General features: G+C 37.4%; 1 protein-coding gene across 3 annotated transcripts in view; it reads right to left on the bottom strand.

The window, feature by feature from the left end:
* Nucleotides 1-3,853: 3,853 nt before the first annotated feature.
* The window catches only part of KLHL4 (kelch like family member 4), a 77,018-nt gene continuing 59,567 nt past the window's right edge, over nucleotides 3,854-21,304 (bottom strand). Inside the window, exons 6-11 of one of the 3 annotated variants that reach the window (XM_073360869.1) lie at nucleotides 20,293-20,479; nucleotides 14,071-14,295; nucleotides 12,083-12,245; nucleotides 8,880-9,092; nucleotides 7,100-7,271; nucleotides 3,854-5,625 (exon numbers count right to left, since the gene is read on the bottom strand). In XM_073360869.1, coding sequence (XP_073216970.1) covers nucleotides 5,566-5,625; nucleotides 7,100-7,271; nucleotides 8,880-9,092; nucleotides 12,083-12,245; nucleotides 14,071-14,295; nucleotides 20,293-20,479 — 1,020 coding nt within the window. In that variant the 3' untranslated portion in view covers nucleotides 3,854-5,565. Of the gene's footprint in view, nucleotides 5,626-7,099; nucleotides 7,272-8,879; nucleotides 9,093-9,860; nucleotides 10,264-12,082; nucleotides 12,246-14,070; nucleotides 14,296-20,292; nucleotides 20,480-21,304 lie in introns of those variants that run through there. The other 2 variants (XM_073360870.1, XM_073360871.1) reach the window with 2 other exon arrangements.

The following is a 21,304-nucleotide window of genomic DNA, read 5'->3' on the forward strand; positions in this document are numbered from 1 at the left end:
CTCTGTTACCCATTCTTCCCAACTTTCAGCAACTAATCATAAGAAGAAAAGAGAAGCAGCAGATAAACCATCTGTGCTCAGCCAATCCATCACATTCTGTAGAGAACTATCTGTTCCATTTAGGTTCCTTTGCCAAGCCCATTATGGGCATCTAAACAACAGAGAAACAATCTTATACAACATGGTGGGGGGTGAACCAGTTGAACCAATCGTTCTCTTATGTCTCTAATTACTCTGATTCTGTGACCAGTGTTACTGCTGGTCTGCCAATGGAAGGCCTGACATGGGGAGATACTGTCTTTTTGAGAAATGGTGTATTACACATACTGTACACTGAATTTTATATTACATTCTTAATATGCATGATCACAAACTGCTTTACAAAGAGGGTCACTCAAAATCCAAAGAGAAAAGGGAATTTTCAAGACAAGTCTTAGAGAGGAAAGAAACTCAGTGATTTGGACAAAGAAGGAGGGACAGCATAAGTAGCAGTCACTCCAGTGGCGAGAATCAGGTTGAAGGGGGATAATGCAGTACTGGGTCAGAGAGGTAAGAGAAGATCACTTTCTGTAGAACCTTACTCCAGAAATAGAGTTTGCAGATGGAGTAGCAGGTATGAGCATTGTATGGGCTGCTGCCATATAGTAGTTTGTAAACGATGAAAGCCAATCGTCACTTCTGCCATCATTGTAGATTCCACTCGTGCTTTTAAAATGGGAAATCTGAAGTGAAGAAGCCTCATTGTAGGGGATACCTATGTTCTCCTCTCACCTTAGGATGGTTTATAGTCTTCTTCACGCTCCCCACTTTACATTTTTCTCATTTCTGTCTTCCTTTTTCTGGATTTGGGGTCTCAGTACAACCTCTTCCCAATAGACCCTAGCGCTTATGTTTTCCTTGATAATGGTCCTTAATTCTCCAACATTTATCAAATATTGTTAGTTACAAATATTGTAGAACAACAGAAGACAAATATCTTCAGTCTGAGAGAAAATGGTGATTAATGTTCAATCCGTTCCATCTGTTACTTACTTTTATAATTTTAATTGTACCATTTTAATATTGGAATCCAGGCTTGACCTCACTGCCCTTTTTGATTGTCAAGACTTCTAGATCTAGATTTACAGTAGACTCTTTCATCCCATCACCCTAAAAAAAAATCCTAAAAAATAAATCAGGATACAAGTGTAACCATGTTTTCATCCTTAAACATTCATTTCAGTAGTCTCTCAATCCTTCTTTTTTTTAAAGAGGTCAATATTTTCTTTATCTTGAAGAGACATTTTTAAAAATCCATTTTTACTGTTTACTGTCTGAGCATGCTAGAGATTTAAAGGAGTAGGCCCGGGGAAATCGGATTTTGTTTGATTAGAGTACACATCCGTGCCAGTAATATGTGGCTTGGGAAGAGGGAGAATTCATGTTTCCATTTTAAAATTTACCGGCCAGTGGCATTCATTTAGTTCCTTTGTAGTGCTTACATGTTATCAAGAGACAGAGCATGTTATATGTAGAGGCACTTGTGGCAACTCTCATAGTTAAGGTTTTGTTAAGATTTTCAGTTAGAACAGGAATTCTGCCCCTTTTTTTTGGAAGAGGAACACAACATGTGCACTTTGAGTAATATTAGAATTTTTTGAGGATTTTCAAGAATTAATAATCGGTCCTATTAATAAACTTGTCCTGGTGAGCCTCACCTTGTTTAGTATCCCTTTCACAAAAAAACTTTTCAAAATCAGATTTTAAAGATGTATATTTAAACAAGTTATTTCCCCTCACTTACCATGTTTCTTTCTCCATTGTGCTTTTTGTCAATGAATATAGACCAAATTTCCCCATCTCCTCTCAGCCATCCTCACCCTTATGCTCTTTTCTCCACAACCAGGCTCATCCTTCATCCCCATATTATGTTGTCCCAGTTTAAAGTGAACTGGCAAGCAGGGTTTTCCTCTGGATGGGCATGGGGAGAGAAGGTCTTGGAGTCTGAATGCCATCTGGAATGATATGTTAACCTTTGTGAAACTGGAATAATGCCCTAGTAGGACTATAGCAGCTGGCATCTAATGCAGCTGTAGAATTGGAAAAATCATAAAATCCATGATGGGGATTTTGGTCAATAGATACTGTTAGAATAGAATGGAACTTGCCAGAATCCACTAGCTGCATTTAGTATTGAGAATAACAAATTAGAGTTTTCTCCTTTGGAAAAAATATACCTTTCCCTCTCTGTGTCTGCATTGAGAGCTTTGCTTCATGGAGAGTGCCTTCTAGTACCTTTTTCAACCCCCTCTTAACTGGCTTACTTTAGTTAGTTTAATTTAAAGATAGATCAGTATCACAATACCATCCTACTTTTTGTTTTTTTCTTTCTAAATATACAGTGTATTAATAGCTGGAACAGCGGTATCTTGAAATGAGGAAAAATGAAAAAGAGTGCACTTCTCAATGGTTATGTAGTTCCTAACAAAACTGGGAATTGGAGGAGGAGGGGAAAGAATATGCAGAAAGGCTGGAGAATTGCCCTTGATAAATTCTTACTATTTTATTCCTAGGATTATGTCATCTGTACTCTTTGAATTCTCTCAGTGGCTTCCCTGGTCTTCTACATTAACCTTTCACATTTCCCTTTTCAAAGGTCTTTATAATTATCCTCATCTTCACCTCTGCCTTAATTTCCAGAAAAAAACATGGGTTTTGGCATTGACCCTATATTCCTGTATTCATCCTCACTTCTCTCTAAGGACTTTTTTAGATCCTCCAATTTGCTGCTTTGTGCCTTCTTTCACCCCATTCTATATTCTTGGAACATCTTCCCATTCCTCGTAGGAACCTTCCTCTCCATCTGAGACCCATTTATTTTGCTAAAAGTAGTGATTTCATCAATGTCTCCCAACCTCCCTTCTAGCACCGGAGCCCTTGTTGTGTGTCCTACATTTGACTTAGTTTTTAAATTGTGGAGAGAGTTTGTCCTTGGTTGTTGGGGGTTTTTTTGTTTATATAAAGCTACGTAAATATACATGTAAAAGAAATACTCCATGAATAGTAATAAAACATAAAATGTGGAAAAATACAGATTTCTCTTTTGTTGCTTGGATACTAGCCAGATGATTGATTGATTGATTGAATAACTCCAAAGTGATTTGGATTTAGAAACCCAAAAGACTTGAAGTCTGTTCAAAACTGGTAATTAGTAAGTGAGATTCCATGTGCTTCATGGACTGCACTGTACAGTGGCCCCTCTAAGTAAACTTGTCAAATAGCAACCCTCAGCACTTTGCAAGTGAGCCATCTGGTCTTTCTGTAGAAGGATTGGGAGCACCTGAGTCTTTCTGCATCCATAGAAAGGGGATTCTCATGTGACTGCATTAGCATTGTAATAACCTTCTTAGAGGTCACACAGAATAGAGAGGTAAGATGCTGAAAGGATTTGGACATTGAGGGCAGGGGAGTAGATCTTGGTTTATTACCTGAACCTGTTATGTCAAGAGAGTGAGATTAGCTCAAGAGAAGAGCAGGATGAACAGCACAGATATCTGGTGGAGAGATGGGTCTAGTGTGCTGAGGGCTAGGTAAGATTTTCTATTCCTCTTAAAACTGTCATTTCTCAGCTATTGGAAGGAACACATGACCTATATTGATGCAGCATCACCAAGAAAGGAGAGAGACTTGCTACTATGAGCAACACTGGGTCTTTTATATAAAACTACTTTAGGAAGAAAATGTCTTTTTGTCACTAGTACTGTTGGAAATACATACAAGTTAGGAATCACACAATTCTTGAAATACTGTTTAAAATTGCATAGAGACTTTCTTAGCAGAGAAAGTAAAATTTATTTTAATTCAGCATGCCATATTATAAACATAATTTGTGTGAATTGATTTGCAACTTTAAAAACATTTTATTTTTATAAATAATCCCATGGTTGCTGAGTCTTAGAACTTTTCTACACAATATATAGTATAAAGCCTGTTAAAACAGCATATTGAAGAGTTCTGAAAATGCAACATTCCATTCCCAAAGTTGCCTACATATTCATAAAGCACATTTGTTACTATTTTACCCTGAATTTTTCTCAGAATGAAATGATGATGAGTTCTAAAGGCTAACATAGACACTATCCAAATATCATGTTTTACGGTATAGAACATTTTACATATATGATAACATTCCCTAATGTATAATTCCAGCACACAAAATTATCAGAAATGAAAAAAAAAATCCTTCATATAAACTGGCACATGAAAGAGATGTAATGCAGTTGAATATTTTGTGCTGTTTTTCAAGTGATCCTTTGATTCAGTGAAGTTTATCTTCATTCTTAGCATTCTAGCTGGTTTCAGATAAAATGTAAACATGCTTATTTTAATGGTACATAATGTTACACAGTACACATGTTCTTTGACTACATTATTTTCTACTGTACATGTGAGGAAGCTGGCACTCTTCAGCTGAGGTCCTAGATTGTCATATCAATATGATATACATTTTTCCATTATGCAAGCTATATTTGATTAATGTAATTACACTAACATTTTACCAGTGATAAGTCTAACGCATGCTGATTATTCCAAAAAAGCCAAATTTCTTTAAAATATTTTGACAGATGGTTAGTGGGCAATAAACTGACTGTGTGATCAGGGTGCTACTAGTGCATATCAATACATTATCAAATTACCAATTTTTAGATACTGCAAGTTACATTAGCAATCTTTTTTTATAAATGAGATTTCATTTCAGTGGCAGAAACTTAATAAAAGAATGATTTGTTCAGACTCGGGCAGATATTTTAAAATGTTAGAGAATTTAATCGTCTGTATTGCTAAAAATGATTATTCTGTCATAGTGTTTAATAATAAAAGGTTAGACAGTATCACACTTATTATTAGTAACTAGGTTTTGTAATTTGGCACAGAATCAGTTCCACAATTTTCGGATATAATTTGCTTCTATATGCTTTTTAAAAATCCACTAAATATTCTCATTTGTGAAATTAGATGTCATTAAATGTAAACTTACATTAAAGGAACTTTTTCTGTGATTTTCAGTTGCCAGTGTTAGTTCTCAAACAGCCTTTTGCACAGTTACCTATCATTGAAGATTTATTTTATCCAGTGTCTGCTTTTCACTTACTTAAACACACATTTCTTGTTTTCGAAACATATAAACATTGCTGCTGATACGGACAAGAAAATGTCTATTAAGTCTTATTCAGTGACACACATCTATCACTTTAGCTGCTGTTGTATATTATTAACAACAACAAGTAAAGTTTTATAATAGACTTGAACCATTTAAACATTATTATTGTATTACTGTGTATCAGGTGTAACAAAATATTGATATTTGCATATGATTCATGTTTTGCAAAAACCTGTCTGTGCAATGGAGATAAACTTCAGTTTTGTGCTCAAACCACGTAATGGCTCAGATCTGAGTCTTCCTCCAGTAGAGAGCTGCAAAAATGTATGTAGTTTGTAGTATGTTCTGGAACTTGTCTCTTTTCCTCCTGTCACATGGTTTTTATGGAACTGTACTCAGGGTTTATTTCACACCAGGGACATCCATCATGGCAATTTCACCACAACAACACAAGCTCCAGCTCTTCCAATATTGACAGGGACTTCCTAAAAGGAGGAAACACATTTCTCTGTTTAGTTAATTTCATGTAATCTGTCACTCATGGACTCAAAGGAAAGCAGTGTTTTTTTTTCTAGTATGTAAAATCATTAAATATGTTTAAATAGAACCATGCAAAAGAGTGATTTAAAAAAAATGCAATGTTTGCTGTTAGCAGAATTTTAATGAACGCTGTCATGATTTCGTGGCCATATGGGGCTTTTCAGTTAGTGGAGAGAAAACTCAGTTTCTTGTGCTCCAGGAGCATGGGTCATGCTACCTACAGGAGAATCTCTGACAACTATAAGTAATAGGAGGTGGTCCAGAACACTGGTTCTCAACCCCTTGGGGGGTCACAGAGGTTTTCCAGGGGGTACATCAACTCATCTAGATATTTGATTAGTTTTACAACAGGCTACATAAATTCAGTACAAACTCAAATTTCATACAGATAATGACTTGTTTATACTGCTCTATATATTAAACACTGAAATGAAATAAATCAATTGGAATGTAAACATTATACTTACATAACTAAATGGTAAAAATAAGATAGCATGCTATTACATAAAGTTGAGCAGATCTTAAAATACCTGCCAGTAGAGGGCGGTGGTGACAAACATTAGTCAAGGCAATACCAAATCTATGCAAATATCAGTATTTTGATCAACATGTAAAATTCCACAGAACGGGATCAGTCTATGTGAAACTTTATTTTTAGGCAGAAAGAGAGAACCAAAAGAATCGGAGGTTCATTATAAAGTGAAAGTATTTGCTTTGACCTTTCACTTCTGCTTTCACTGTGGTTGACACATTATAGTAGGAGCAAATAATCTTCATTGATTAGAGCTGCCTTTTTATTCGCGTTATCAAATTTTTACCTTTTTCTTGTATGTTCCAAAATCTTGTAGATTATTACAGCACATTAGAATTTCATAAAGAACTGCATAGCTACAGTACACAATATGTAGTGGTGCAATACAGCTAAATGGTCAATTGTAACTGCAATCAAACAACTATATACTATCTACTTAAGGTGTTCTGCTCATCAGACTCTGAAAGTGGCTGTGCATCCACTAGCTTGGGAAGCGGGGATTGTGGCGTTTAACATTTGATCAAATACATCTCCGTAATAGTCTTGTGTTCAACAGAGCATATCCTGGTCTTGGCATTATAAGTGTGATCAGAGCCCACGGTTGAGGACATTTTGCAAAATTGCTGAAGCTTAAAGTGTGTTACTGTAAATTATTAACATATGCTCTCAGTGTTAATTCCATCTTAATATAGTTTTTGTTTGGGAATTAAGTTGATGTCATATATGAGGCACTACCAATATTTTATACATACGCAAAATAGTATCTTGATTTTTATATGTCCCAGTGTACAGCATATATAAATTATTTGTTTTTAATGTACTCACCTCTACTGTCCCTGTAATAATTAGTGTAGTGTCAAGTTTTTAATTTATTTATATGACATTACCTCTGTCCATTCATTATTTTGTGCATCATATGACTCCACAGTGTCCAGGTAACTGTGTCCATCATAGCCTCCTATTGCATATAATCTGTCCCCAAGAGGACAGACGCCAACAGCATCACGTGGTACGCTTAAAGGTGCCACTGTTGTCCAGGTGTCAGTTTTAGGATCATATCTAGGATATTTTATGACCGTGATTAGAAAAATAATTGGTCACAGGTAAGATAATGATTATAGCATTTTTAAATTCTAAACAACTCAGATTAGATGAACTACAGTACAGAAGAAAATGAACCAATTCATGGACAATTACAGTTAACAGCAGAGAGAGACAGAAGTAAAATGGTTTAATATTTTATTTAGCCACTAGAGGACTCTTCAAGCACACGCACAAAAAATCTTCTCATTTTACAGGACATAGTCACTGCCTATCATCTTAGATACAATTATTTCATGCTGTATAATGTGAAGTGTGCAGCAATAATATTGTGACAGTAGCTTAATCAGATAAATTGCTACAGATTTCAATGCATTCTTCTTCCCCTTTGCTCATAAAGCATGCAGCCACTATTTCAAGCCAGAGTTAACATTTAAAGTAAACTTCATTGCAAACATGAAACATTTCTCATGTAGGTAATATTTATTTTGATTAAAATATTTATCTTTATAAAAGTCGACAACTCAAAATATATACAGTAAATCTAACATGAGTTTTTTAGTTTGCTTCTGCCTATACAATCGCTTCAGGATACACTGGTATAAATCTCAATTCCCATGGAGTTAAGTTATTCCAGATTTACATCAATATAACAGAAAGCAGAATTTAACCATTCTGTCTATCCCCTCTGGTGTTTTGCATGTTCACCAGTGTTTCCCTTGCCTTTCTCAAAGCACCGCACTGCAGGAGACACCCAACAGTTCTCTCAGTACATACTGCCAATACTGCTAATTAAATGTCCAGACAAGTCACTGTTTAAGCAGGCTATGAGCATACTCTTTTCCTAGTTCATATTGCAAACTGGGATGGTGTGGGGGGCAGCACATAATATAACAATATTATTGTCCTTAAAAAGATGTGTCCAGTGTCTGCATTTTTCGGAGACTCTGTACGTCTGCTGGTAGCATCTCATATGCAAATATGCTTCAATAAGGTTCATTTAAAAATCTTTGCATAAAAGGGTTAATATGAAAGCTTTTCTTCAATAAATGCATACAAACCCAGCAACTATCTTGTAATATCTTGTTGCTGTTCATACTTAGCTCATGGCTTTGAGGGTTTAAGTGGGACTTAAATGGTGCATAGGCCTCGTGTTGTTGGGTATCTGGATAGAGATGAAGCTCACCTTTGAAGAACAGTAATTTAGGGAGGGAATATGCCACATGAGATCAACTTAATGTGCTTCTGAAACAGCTTTGTAAAGGGATGAACAAGTCCTCCATTAGCCATGATAGTTTATACATGCAACCTAGGGGTTTGGTGAAAACATAATTCGTTCAATTGACCTTCTAGAAGAAACACATCAATAGGGCTGATAAAACCTTGCCGGATTCTACTGCTGCTGGGTACGGAAACCCAAACTTTCAGATTCTGTTGATTTGTGTTCTATATGAACCCCAGCCTTCAAAAAAATCTATTTAAATTCAGCAGACCCTTAGCATTTTTATAATTTTACTTTTGTAATATATTTTGCAAATGTAATGTTCCAAGCTAAGGGATTTCCATTGTTGTACTGTAAGTAAATTTGTTTCCAGAGATTTTAAAAAAATAAATAAAAATCCTTACCTTTCCACACAATCAGAAAGTCTAGAACAGTGGTTGGAAGCAGGTGCGTCATGACCTCCCACTGCATATAAAAATCCATTGTACGTTGCAACACCAACACCGCCTCGCCTCTTAGACATTGAAGCACACATACTCCATTTGTTAGTATGAGGATCAAAGCATTCCATGGATTTTAAGCAGGAGCTACCGTCCCGTCCACCAACGGCATATAATCTACAATAATCCACATAGGGATAAACCAGTGCTGTAAACATATGTTCTGTCTTCACTCATTCATTTTAATAGAGATCTTATTTGTTTATTTTAAAGCATTTTAAGTGAGGCTAATCTCACAGACTGAAATTTGGAACTAACTATGCACTAGGGTTCTTTTCCATAATGCTTTTTGGAGAATATGATTCTAATCTCAAAGGGAAAGAATGCTACCATATTTTTGCATGTCTCACTATTAAGTATTATCAGTAGTATAGAAAAGAAAAATAAGATTAAAGAGCCTTTTCACATATGAACTATTCATTAAACATAATCTGAAGAGACAAAACAGGAAACAGGTAATCTTAAAAATAATATTGTTTTCCTACAGATGCTACAAATGTTTATTTTTGGATGGTTGACTTGTTGAACAAGGTATTGTTAAACAATGTTATTATTCCATTAATAATTTAAAACTTTATTAAACTGAATCTTATATCAGTTAAATTATTTGACACATCATTCCCTGTGTCTGAAAGACCTCAAGGTAGATTTCAGCAGGGACCTGTTATATCATCCTTTCTATTAAACTTGTGTGAAGCTACTGGAGGACACAGTGATGTAGTTTGCACTGTCTTGCCATTAGTATTAAAAAGGCATTTTACTTTCGGTAGTATGGTCTTTTTTGTTTTTTCCAGTGCCTGGCTAATATTAGGACCTTGATTAAAATGACCTGACTGAAGTTCAATCCAGGTAAGACACAAATGATGCTGACTGGTTGGGAGCAGAGAGAATATGGTGGGGATGGTGCTTGCTCTGTGACTCAGGATATTTTTCAGCCTTTTGTCAATAACTTTTATAAATCCTGGGACCCTTCTGGATTTCCCAATGTTTCTTGGGGGTTGCTCCCAGGCAGCTGCAGTGGCTTGATGGTGATTAGTGTGAGAATTTATTTCAGATCTGAACCTTATCTGTTATCCATGCCTCTTTCGGTTCCAGATTAGATTTGTACAATTTCTGCTTGCAGATTACTCAGACATTATATCCGGTGCAGAAGGGGGCAGTGTATTAAATGGTACCTGAATGGGGAAAATTGAATGTGTTCTTGAAAGACTTCATGAGAGTCCTATTCTCTTTTAGATGTAGTTCTTCAAGGTCACGTTGATCTTTCAAACCTTGCATGATGTTTATCCTACACACCAGAGAAATCATCATCTATCTCCATGAAAACCATCTTTACAGGTGAAATCAGATGATATATTCCCACTAGAGCTGGTTAGGAAATGTTTGTTCAAACCAAACTTCTTACTCTCCGCCCCTAAATTTTAACATTTTGTATGCTCATGGCAGTTTCTTTGACTCTGGCACACTCTTCATGGGTTGGACCCTACGAAGCTCGAGTTTTTGAATTCAGGGCAATGGATAAAGCTCACTTCCCTGCACAGTTGTTTGGCTGAGGAGGTATATACCTGAATGATATTTTTTCTTAATGTAAGAATATATACCCAGGCGCAATGTGATGGGCATGTTTTAGAAATTAAATATAAGATGTACCTCTCCCTTTCTCTGAAGGAGAAAGACCAAATACCACTACAAACTGGTATTGTTCCTACATGTTTCCTTGGGCAAAACACATTGTGTGTACTGAAACTCAATTAAAAAGTTTTCTGGTGTAGTTAATAATTGATGGATAAATATTCTAATTTCAGTACCATTGCTTTTTAAAAAAAAATAGATCCTGGGGAAACAAGGGAGAAAGTCTTTAAAAGTCTACATGGAAGCTTTTCACCAAGTTGAAGGGCAGTAGTAGGAGCTAAATGAATCACACCTGATCTCATCATATCCCCTGTTGTGTAGTAGATTACCTCACAAAACTAACAGACATAATTTAGGTCAGGTTGGAGCCAGGCAGCCTGTTTCAAGAGTGCTTGAGGCCTGAGACACCATGGGGCTGGATTTCCTCTTTAGCAAAGGGATTTCCTGCATATCAATGTAGAAGACACTAAGAGGAGTTTCTTGTAAAATTTATACTGAGGATGTCTGCAAGGTATTTCCTCTGTGATAAAATGGGCTTGAATAGCTAGTTCTGCTTCTCTAAATGTTTTGAGTAAACATATACATGAAACTCTTTTCTTAAGGTCATTTGCCAGCTTCATTCTGCCGTTGCATATTTTGGGTTATAATTTGCTTGAATCTGAAAGTTTTATATAAATGGATTTGGCAGCATGGGATGCAGAGGGGTGTGAGCCAGGGGACCTTGTCATGCTCATCCATGCCCCACAAAACATCATACCGAGAGGCTTCGAAAAGCAGCTGTGCCATTTCACCTGGTTTTCCAATTTCCTTCCTGACTGGTGTGTGGGGAATGGAGGATAAAATTGATCCAACCATATACCAATTTAGGAATTGCTCCACCAATAGCTGAAATGCTGCAGCCCCTTATTAAATTGGAAAAGAGAAGAAAATAAAATGTGCCTCACTACACAACACTGGGAGGAGGGGCAATTTTTAGCCAAAGATGCATGGATAGAATGTCTACTTTTGTGCAAAGTTCCTGGGGATCTGTAGTGTCTCTGAAACGTACACAGAACATCCATTTTAAATTCTCATCAGAAAGATCCAGGAACAATAAACTGCCTGGAACTCAATTTGTCTAGATTAGATGGAAGAAAAGACTATATAAACCCTGACAAGACTAAAAACTATGGCTCTGGGGAGATAAATTATTTCAAACCTGTGGTATCATTTCAAATTAGCATAACTATGAATAGCTAAAATACCATAAAGATACAATTTATGAAGGGAAAATTTGAAAGGCTATTTACCACAATAATTTTTTGAGGTTGTGTGGTCTGTGATGATGTCTTTTTGCTATTCTACAATCTTAAATTCTCTTCAGAGAAGACGTTATTAAATATTGGAAGTAAATGGTCACACATACATAGCTGAGCAAAAGTAAGTAAACAACCCTCCAACCCACCCCCAGTCCTTCAGCTTGTCTGTTTACATACTTGCTATTTAATGGGGCAACCCCCACTGTGCTTCTAGGAGTTGACATGCTAGCAACATAATTCCATTGCCGTGCCTGGGGGTCCCATCTTTCTACTGTATTAAGATAACTCCATCCATCATGACCGCCAACAGCATACATTGGTCCTTCAAGCATTGCTACGCCTTTGAAAAATAGAATTGGGGACAAAATTAGATAGGTCTGACATCAGAACATTTCAGTAACTAATATTCATTGCCTGCTATAGTTATGGCTTTTCATTTCTCTAAAAATGTCTTTACAGAATAATCATCTCATATAAATCTATATAAAATCTGCATGACACTGAGCAGAATGTAAGTCACAGACACTTAATGTGAATACAGTATTTCTGCTGGGAAAACACTGACTTTCACTCAAAGATAAACAGGGAAGCAGTTTTAACATGGACGCTCCCCGCTCCAGGGTTTGGCCATTTCCATTTGTACTGAACCCTTCAGGTTAGTAGTAGTAGTATTTATTAATATGTTTAGGAGTTGCACATAAGCTCATTGACGCTATGCATTTAGGTACAGGAACAAGATCATTCAGCTACTGTGGAGCCTTTGAGTTTTCTCATTTCCCTTTAGGGATGGATGGCCCTTCATATTGTTTAGTATACTTTATATTATGTTTAGTTTTTGTTGGTTTTGTTTGAATCTGGATGCCTAAAGTTCGACTTCTAAATCCATATTTACAGGCCTAAATATAAATAGCCTGATTTTCAAAGACACAAAATCTAATTGAAGCTAATAGGAGCCATAGGTTCAAGACAGCTTTGAAAATCAGGCTGATTTAGGAACCAAACTATAAACATTCAGGTTTTAAAGTTATAGTTTATATATTGGGTGAATCCTCCCCATTGAAGTCAGTAGTAAAACTGTCATTGATTTAATTGTGGCTAGGATTTCACCTGTTTATGTCAGATATGTAGAGCTCCTACTTGTCTTATCAAAGCAAATAGTTGCAAAGTTGACAGACCTGGAAGAGCGCTAAGCTGTGATGTCAGTACAGAGTACTTGGTGGAAAGGTATAACATGCCATGGGACTGGGGTGATTGAATGGTTATGAATCTAATTTCATCAGTCATTTGACTTTTAAAATTATTATTCTTATTGTGTTTACTGTAACGATTATCTTTGTGAACAGCTTGAAGATTTTCATGAAATACTTGTTTCTAGAATTGTGTCCTTCTCAATTCACATGCTACAATTTATCCCAAAGAAGGATTTTCAGCCTTTTAAAATCCTGCTTATATTGAGCCACCCAGCCTTAAATTTGTCCCTGTTTTTGTTGTTCTGTAATGGGAACACACAATTGTATGTTTATGGTTGATTTCACATAGTTATTAAAGATGTATAGAGGGATATAGTCCAAAGGTACATTAAGTTGTATGAGCTTTCTCTCAGTAGGATAATTGGTAAAGTAGAAGAATATTTTTCTAAATAGAATTGAAAGGACAAATTCATTGAATGTTGTAAAGTGTGTTGATTATAGGATGTAGGTGTTTGTAAATATATTATTCTTTGCACACTTATATTTAATTATATTTACCAGTGTTATAGGTCCTTATTTTCAGACATGCTGAGCACTCCCAATGCTAATTGAAGTCAATGGCATCTGCAAGGTCCATCGTGTATTGCAAACGGATCCCTTAGATAGTCAATGGGAATTTAGAATTTCCTACTAATTTGTTACTTTTACCTTTGTATATATTTTTGCAAATGTTCAGAGCAAAATTAGCATTGAAAGGCCAGTGCAAGTTTGTTAGGATAATAACAAGGCAGGATTTTATAGCAGTGGGAAAGTAGCTGGATTTGAAAAATATCCTGTATAAACATTGCTTTGTACTGGTAAATATTTAAAAAAATTATGGCAACACTTAACTTTTACATTTATCATTCTTAAAATCAGTAGTATTAATCTGTAAATGTGGTGCAATATGTATTGTACAGTAACTCTAACTCTTACCTAAGCCGTGTCTGTGAGTTGACATAGGAGGCATTATAGTCCAAACTTTGGTAGTTGGATTGAAACATTCAACTGTATTAGAGGTTTTCAGGCCATCTCTTCCTCCCACAATATAGAGCTTGTTGTCTATTACTGCTACTCCAAACTGCAATCGTCTACCATTCATGGTACCAATTTGTATCCAACTGTTTGTCCTAAGGTCATATTTCTCAATTGTAGTGGTACCTGTTAAAAGCATAATTATAAAAACTTTAAACTACATCAGAAGGTCCTTAGTGTTTAACATTCAGTAGTTTCTATTCCAAAACCCTCTCCACTCCCCAACGCATCCCCGTCATGGATACCATTACTAAATTTGAAGGCTTTGACAATGCTGTGCATGGACTCTTATTGAGATCTAGTTCTTAGGTTGAAAATTGGGGACTTACTGAGACAGCTGCATTAAATGCATTGGTATAGCATCGTCAGGCATATAAAAGTAAACCAAGCACTAGAGACTGCAGAATTAGATGTAAACAAATGTTTTGGCTATAGTTAATTTTGCAAAGTTGTTAAATTCATGAGTTATTTAGGTACTGTGAGGTTCTCTTCTCTTCATTTCCTTATGAATATGGTATCTGGGGGCACTGTGGTGCCTAGCAATATTCGTACTTAAATTGTTGCAACCATAAGAAAAATTGCAGATGCCATGTTTAAATATCTGCCCTTTAATATATTTATGAATGTATATGAGTCCTGCATGTGCATCCAAAACAACATTTGATATACTTTTTATTTTATTAAAAACAGACACGGTAAAATTGTCTTGTTACCATGAATTCCAGCCATGTCATGGGCTTGAAATAATCCTATATCTGCAATAATACATGATCTGTATTTTCACTTTTCTTTTTACATTGCTGTGTTTTTTGTAATGCTTTGAGTGAAAGGGTCATTTCTACCTCTATTATTAGAACCCTGACTCCATGCCACTCAAAATTACACTTTTCAAAGCAATGGCTCCTGTCAGTCATTCAGTAGTTGCTGTTGCTTCCATAATTGTTGATTTAACACATCGGGGAGGCAACTGCCCAGTAACTAAGGTAGGCAGGCGGCAATTGTTAATCATACCTATGAGTCCGAAGATTCTTTCTAGCATGATTGGGTGGTTTCATTCATGTGGTCTTGAAGGCAACCATATGGAAAAACAAATTGATTTTCTGCCTGTCCCCTAATGTGAATAAAATCTACTAATTTTGATAGAAGTGAAGGCAAGTACCACAAGCCCTGTAATTAGCAATTAAAGTATGGTTTATGGCACCAACACAACAGCAGGAAGAAACTGGAATGAAGGTTTAGAATTTACTGCATAGTACTCTCACAAATCCAGTCAGGAGTGACTCCACACTATGTTTAAGTATATTGAAATAACCAGAACAATATCTAATGTTCTCTTTTTATCTCCTTCTGGTGGCTGTTGCATGCTTTTCAAAATCTAATGACTCTTGAAATTAATCTGACTAATCCCTACTGCTCTGACTAACACCATGGAACACATCGCTGCCTACCAGACCCTGTTTGGATATACCATTCCAGATACATTGGAGGAATAATGGGGCAATGGAACTAAAGAAATCGAGAAGTTTAAAATAACATTTTAAAATGGTTTGTCTTTTTATATTTTGGCCGCCTTCTCCCCCCGCCCCCCCCCGCTGATCTTGTCCCTTTTCCTAGTTTTAAACTTTCTTCCCCTTCCCTAGTCTCTCCTTTTATTCTGAATTTGTATATCCCTTTCACTACCTCTTTCAATGCTCTCCATTTTGTTTGCCTATTTGCTACTCATTCCTTTGACCCCTCCCCATTTGCTCTGCTCTCCTAATGCGTGAGCTTTCACAAAATCCTCCAGTCTGATTATTTCAAAAGATTTAAAGAAACATTCAACCCACTAATTTTAAAAGTAGGTGAAATTACATTAACTCTGTATGGTGACACTAGTCAGCTCTGTGTTTTTGGGGAACCAGGGCGCAGTATCTAGCCTGTTTGACTCCTGAAAGACACACCACCCCACAAGTCTCTGATTGAACCAAACTGATCAGAGAAAAGGCTTGCAGAAAGCAGTGAAGGGCGTTGGGAGACATGGCTAGACCTCTTCTGACAAGGGTGACAAGATTAAGAAATCTCCATTAGTATACAGATTGAACAACAGAGACCACTCCCCTAGCCTCATCTGCTTGAAAGATGGGACAGGGAGACCTCTCCATTTGCATACAGAATGGAGAACAGAGAAGCGCACTGAACTCTGGTACCTGAAAAGCAGGGAAGCATTGCATGGGGGATCTCTGTTCCAGACGTTAATGAACCTACACCTGCACACACCCAGATCAGCAGTTATCAGGCCAATTCTAGTAATGAATCCTTGATTGATATCCAAAATACTGAAGCAGCCAAGTTGTACTGTGAGCTCCCTGGAAGAAAACACCACCCCATAGCCAAGAGTGATCAGCTCCTATAGTCTAGCCTAAAGAAAACCCTTGAGTCATCAGTTTACCCATAAACAAAGCTAATGTTCTCCTTGAACCCTTGTTGTTTCTCTACAAAAACCCCTACCTATGCCCAAGTAAGTGTTCTGATGCATGGGCCCAAACTCTGCCTCAGTTCCACTGGGACTCCATCTCCTGACTGATAGTGCTGGGGGCTCTGCCTTTCTCCAGCACTCAGGACACTGAGCTACCACCATCACCTGGGAACCCCGACCAGTTCAAGCCTCATGGAATGGGTGAGATTTCTTTTTCTTTTTCTTTTTCTTTTTCTTTTTCTTTTTCTTTTTCTTTTCTACCTCAGGTATTAACCTTTAATAATATAACTGTTATGTTGGTTTAGGCTCTCCTTGTGTAGTTATCACTATTATTGAATAAGTAACTTTTATGGCTAAGCTGGTTGATTCTCTCTCTCACAACTTTACTCTTTTGTGTTTTTAGCTTCCCCCATTTACTCTGCAGCAACGCTTCTTTTACCTAAGCTAAAGATCCCTACAGTGCCCAAAATACTCATCAAGTGGGTTACTACCAGTATAATTGTGACGTGAAAGTGGGGATAGGGACATGTTAAACCTATGGCACATAAGAGTGGCAGCTGAAAGTGCTGCTTGGCCCAGCCTGATGAGACCAGGGGCATATAAGGATGACAGCTTGAAAATGCTGCTTGACCCAACCCATTGAGTATAGGGACATATAAGGGGGTCAGCTTGAGAGTGCTGATTGATCTGGTCTGCTCAGACTTGCTCTGTGTGTGTGTGTGTGTGTTCTTCTGGTTCTAGGGCTGGAGGATCACAGTCCTGGGGAACCTAGGTCCTGCAAGATAGCTCCATTGGGAGTGGACTTGCAGAAGGAAGGAGTAGAGCTCCATATGAACACACAAGTGACATAAGCAGTACATTAATAGAATTACAGACCCCCCCACCCCAGAAGAGTAACCCTAATAAATGAGCATACCCCAAAGTAACGGGCACATCTGGTAACAGTGTATCTGTGCATACCAGCTGTAATTTTCAGAGAAGCCTACAGGAGTCAGGCAGCTAGCTCCCATTCAAATTCAATGGGATTTGGGAACCTAGACGCCTCTGAAAATTTCAGCAAATAAGCCTAGTTTTGATCTTCCTTTGAGCTGTTTCACAATATCCTCTGATAAATACAAATGGTACCATAGGTGGTTGTGGAGTTTTTTTGGTGGTTTTTTTTTGGCGGGGGGTGGTGGGAGTGGGGGTTTTTTGTTCTCCTCACAGAATTGCATTATTGGTAGAGGTGATAATTTACTCCCATTCCCCATGCTGTTGTACTAGTGTACAGTAGTTAGGTGTTGATTGATTTTATCTTACAAATCCAATGCAGGCTCAAGATGTGAGTCAGAGTGGTTATGGGAAAGTGGGGAAGTGAGGAAATACTGACTTCCTAACCATCAAAAGGCGAAAGTTCAAACAAATGGACTCTTTCCAAGATAATGAGTAAAAAGAGTCACTGATGGGAAGTACACATGTTCATAAAAAAAGTCCTTTCTTTTTATAGTCCTTGCTTGGAAAACAAATTGCCTTTTTTTTCTTTTGATGGGGGAAAAAAACCCTAGTTTATCTTTAAGCTTACAGTTCTTGGTAGCAGATGATTTACAACAATATCATTTAGTTTGATGAAACTAACTTCAGGAAAGAGCCTCAGTTTCTTTCCTTTATCTAGTGATAGGTGTCATCACGTGTGTTTCACTTTTAAAAGATTGTAGAGTTGCAATTATTTCAGACTCTTCAGGGAACACAAATCAATCATGCTAACCATTTTTCTTGCTCTTCATAACACTGGCTGTTATGGATATTTGATGTTTAGGAGGTGAGCTGTAATTTTTAAAGGAACTCAGTATATGTAATACTTTTAAAACCTAAAAGTGGAATGGGCAACTGTCTTGAAATGCTATTAATATTCATTACATACAGCAAAATGTAATAAAGGAGTGAATCACTAGTCTTGAACCTAATTATAACATCCTATCTTGCTGCTTATTTTCTGAAGAGCAGGAGCTCTGTGACGTAACCCTATGACATTTTGGAATAATTGTATTTCCAGGCTCACATACTGTAGGTATGAGGGTAAGGTTCCTGCAGAACATTAATCAGTATGTTCCTTAATGTATGAACTATTCCATTTTTAAAGTGACATACATAAAAGTATTACAGTCCATATGAACTTGTACTTCCGGTCTCTTGTTAGTAATTTGAAAAGGCTTAATCACAGAGTGCTGTTGAATGACATTTCTATGTATAATTCTTAGTAAATCATTAAAGAATAGGATGCGGACTGTGAAAAGAAACTGCTAAGTGATATTTCCTTGATTTTTTGGTTGTGTACATGCCATTATGACTGAACATGACTTCAGGTGTGAGAATGTGCTCACCACACTGTATGCTTTGGGTTCTTGTCCAGCTGGTTGGAAGAAAAGGGTTTGTTGCATCTTGAGGGGATCCTTCCACATCTGGTAGCAGAGGTAGAGGAAGGGGGGAAAGTTTACTTGTGCAGAGCAACGAGGAGCAGGAAATAGCTGGAACAAATTGGGGGAAGTGGAAGGTGGTGGTATTTATATTTCATGCAGTCCCAGAGAAAGCTCTGCTTCACTTGGATCATTGAGAGGCTGAGAGCACTTCCCCCTCTGCCCCATAGAATCTAGAAAAAAGGAACAGTGTCCCTTCGTGATCCATTGTGAGTATCACACTAGTTGCCCTTTCCTCTCAGGGGCTATGATGGATTTTTTCCCTCACTGTCAGTATGGGCTTTTTCACCTTCTCCACAGCAGGTTTGGGACCCATTAGGGTGGGGCCAAGGGAGTTAGGTTGTAATGTTGCAATTTAGTAAGTAAAATTGTGGCATATGTCAAATGAAGGTTCCTGTTATGGAAAGGCTATAGTTAGTTATTGGATAAAATGGATTGGACAAGGTTGTAAAGGAAATCAGCCCTTATGGGAGCTGAGGAAGGGAAATTCATGGCACCTACATCTGTTACACCAGGGAACCAACTTCCTTCCTCCTCTAGCCCCCTTAATCCTCTTATAAGGGGAAGGCAGTGGCGTTCCAACAATGGGATGGCTGGGAAATGTAGAACACCACTGTAACAATTAGTCTTCAGGGACAAGCTGTAGGAATTTTCTTTGCAGTACTGAAAAATGTTATGTATTGTTGCAAGAGTGAAAAAAACCCAAGACTCTAACGAAAGGTTCTCTTTTTTAAAATATGTGATTAGCTTTGTTTAGAAGCGATAATAAATGATACTCTTAAAATGGTCCAATAATATTGAGTTAATTTTTTTTACTTTTCTATATTTTCCCTCTCACCTTTCAGGATTTGGTTGAGACTGGTGCTCAAAGTTCTAAAACAATATGCAAAAGATCGTTTCACAGTATTTCCAAACTGGCCACACGTAGGTAATAATATAATTTTCTTCTCATCATTTTTTCAGAAAAATTCTGCTGTAAACCTCTAAATTTTTGAGTGCTCTTCTGAATTGAACCTGAAGTCTAAACTTTGAGAAGTTAATCTATTACTTACAACTGTGGGTCTTCCTGCTTGAAGGCATAGCACAGAGTAAGAGGATCATTTATTCTTTCATCCCTAAATTTCTGTGTTTAGAAACTTTCTAATAACCCAATAACTGCTTTGTCACTTATTATCTGGGTGTTCCTAAAATAACTGAAAAAACTTCCAAACTTGCCTTTAGTAGCATCCATGCCTCCCACAGCATAAAGTGCACCCACTGTAGACTTCCTAGGTTTAGTTCGAGGACTCTGCAGCATGGACCTTCTTTCCGGTAGGAGATGATACTTCATAGCTTCCATAAGAAGTTTCTGACACTCAAGGTCATGTGTGAACATTGGGCTATTTTCAAGATCTGCTAGTAACTGAGAAATCAAACAGATTGATCTATACTCATTTAAATAATAAAAGATAGGATAAAGCTTAATATCTGAAACAAAATCACAGATCTAATTATCTTGGGCCCATCTTTCATGTGAGGTTTGTCATAGTCCAAATAAATTATCTGATGCAAACTAATGTAAATATAAGAAAATAAAATCTTGAAAAGGTTTTTATTTACTCTTATGAACAGCCACAATCTTGCTCCCATTGAAGTCAGTGGCAAAACTCCCTTTGGCTTGATTAGAAGCAGAAGCTCGTCCAATATAATAAAGGAGGCAACTTTACTAATAGAGAAACTAATTAGAAGTCCTATGTCCAGTGATGAGCTGCCAGAAGCTCAAGAACCAGTTCCTTCACTCGCTCCAGGTCTTTGGCAGCACTGAAGGACTCGCCGCCGAAAACCCAGAGCGAGTGAAGGACCCACAGTCGAAGTGCTGCCGAAGGCTTGGAGTGCCGCCAGGTCAGTAAAAATTCTCGTGGGAGCCTCCCCAGCTGAGAGCTCAGGCAGAACAGACAGGACGGTCCCGTGGGCCACATCTTGTCCATCCCGCCTGAGCTTCCCCACCCCTTTAACAACCAGTTCTAAACCAGCTTCAAAATTTAACAACCGGTTCGCCTGAACCAGTGCGAACTGGCTCCAGCTCACCACTGCTTGTCTTTTATTTTTTAAATGAAATATGTGTAATATCGATATCCAGCCTGCAACTGTAGAAGCTTATGCACTTTGGGAACCCACATGCAGTGTTGGAGTCTAGGTTTGATCAGCACTTCATATTCTGACATGCGTACCAGACTGACTAGGGTCC

The sequence above is a fragment of the Lepidochelys kempii genome, chromosome 9, assembly GCF_965140285.1.
Source record: "Lepidochelys kempii isolate rLepKem1 chromosome 9, rLepKem1.hap1, whole genome shotgun sequence".
Taxonomy (NCBI): domain Eukaryota; kingdom Metazoa; phylum Chordata; order Testudines; family Cheloniidae; genus Lepidochelys; species Lepidochelys kempii.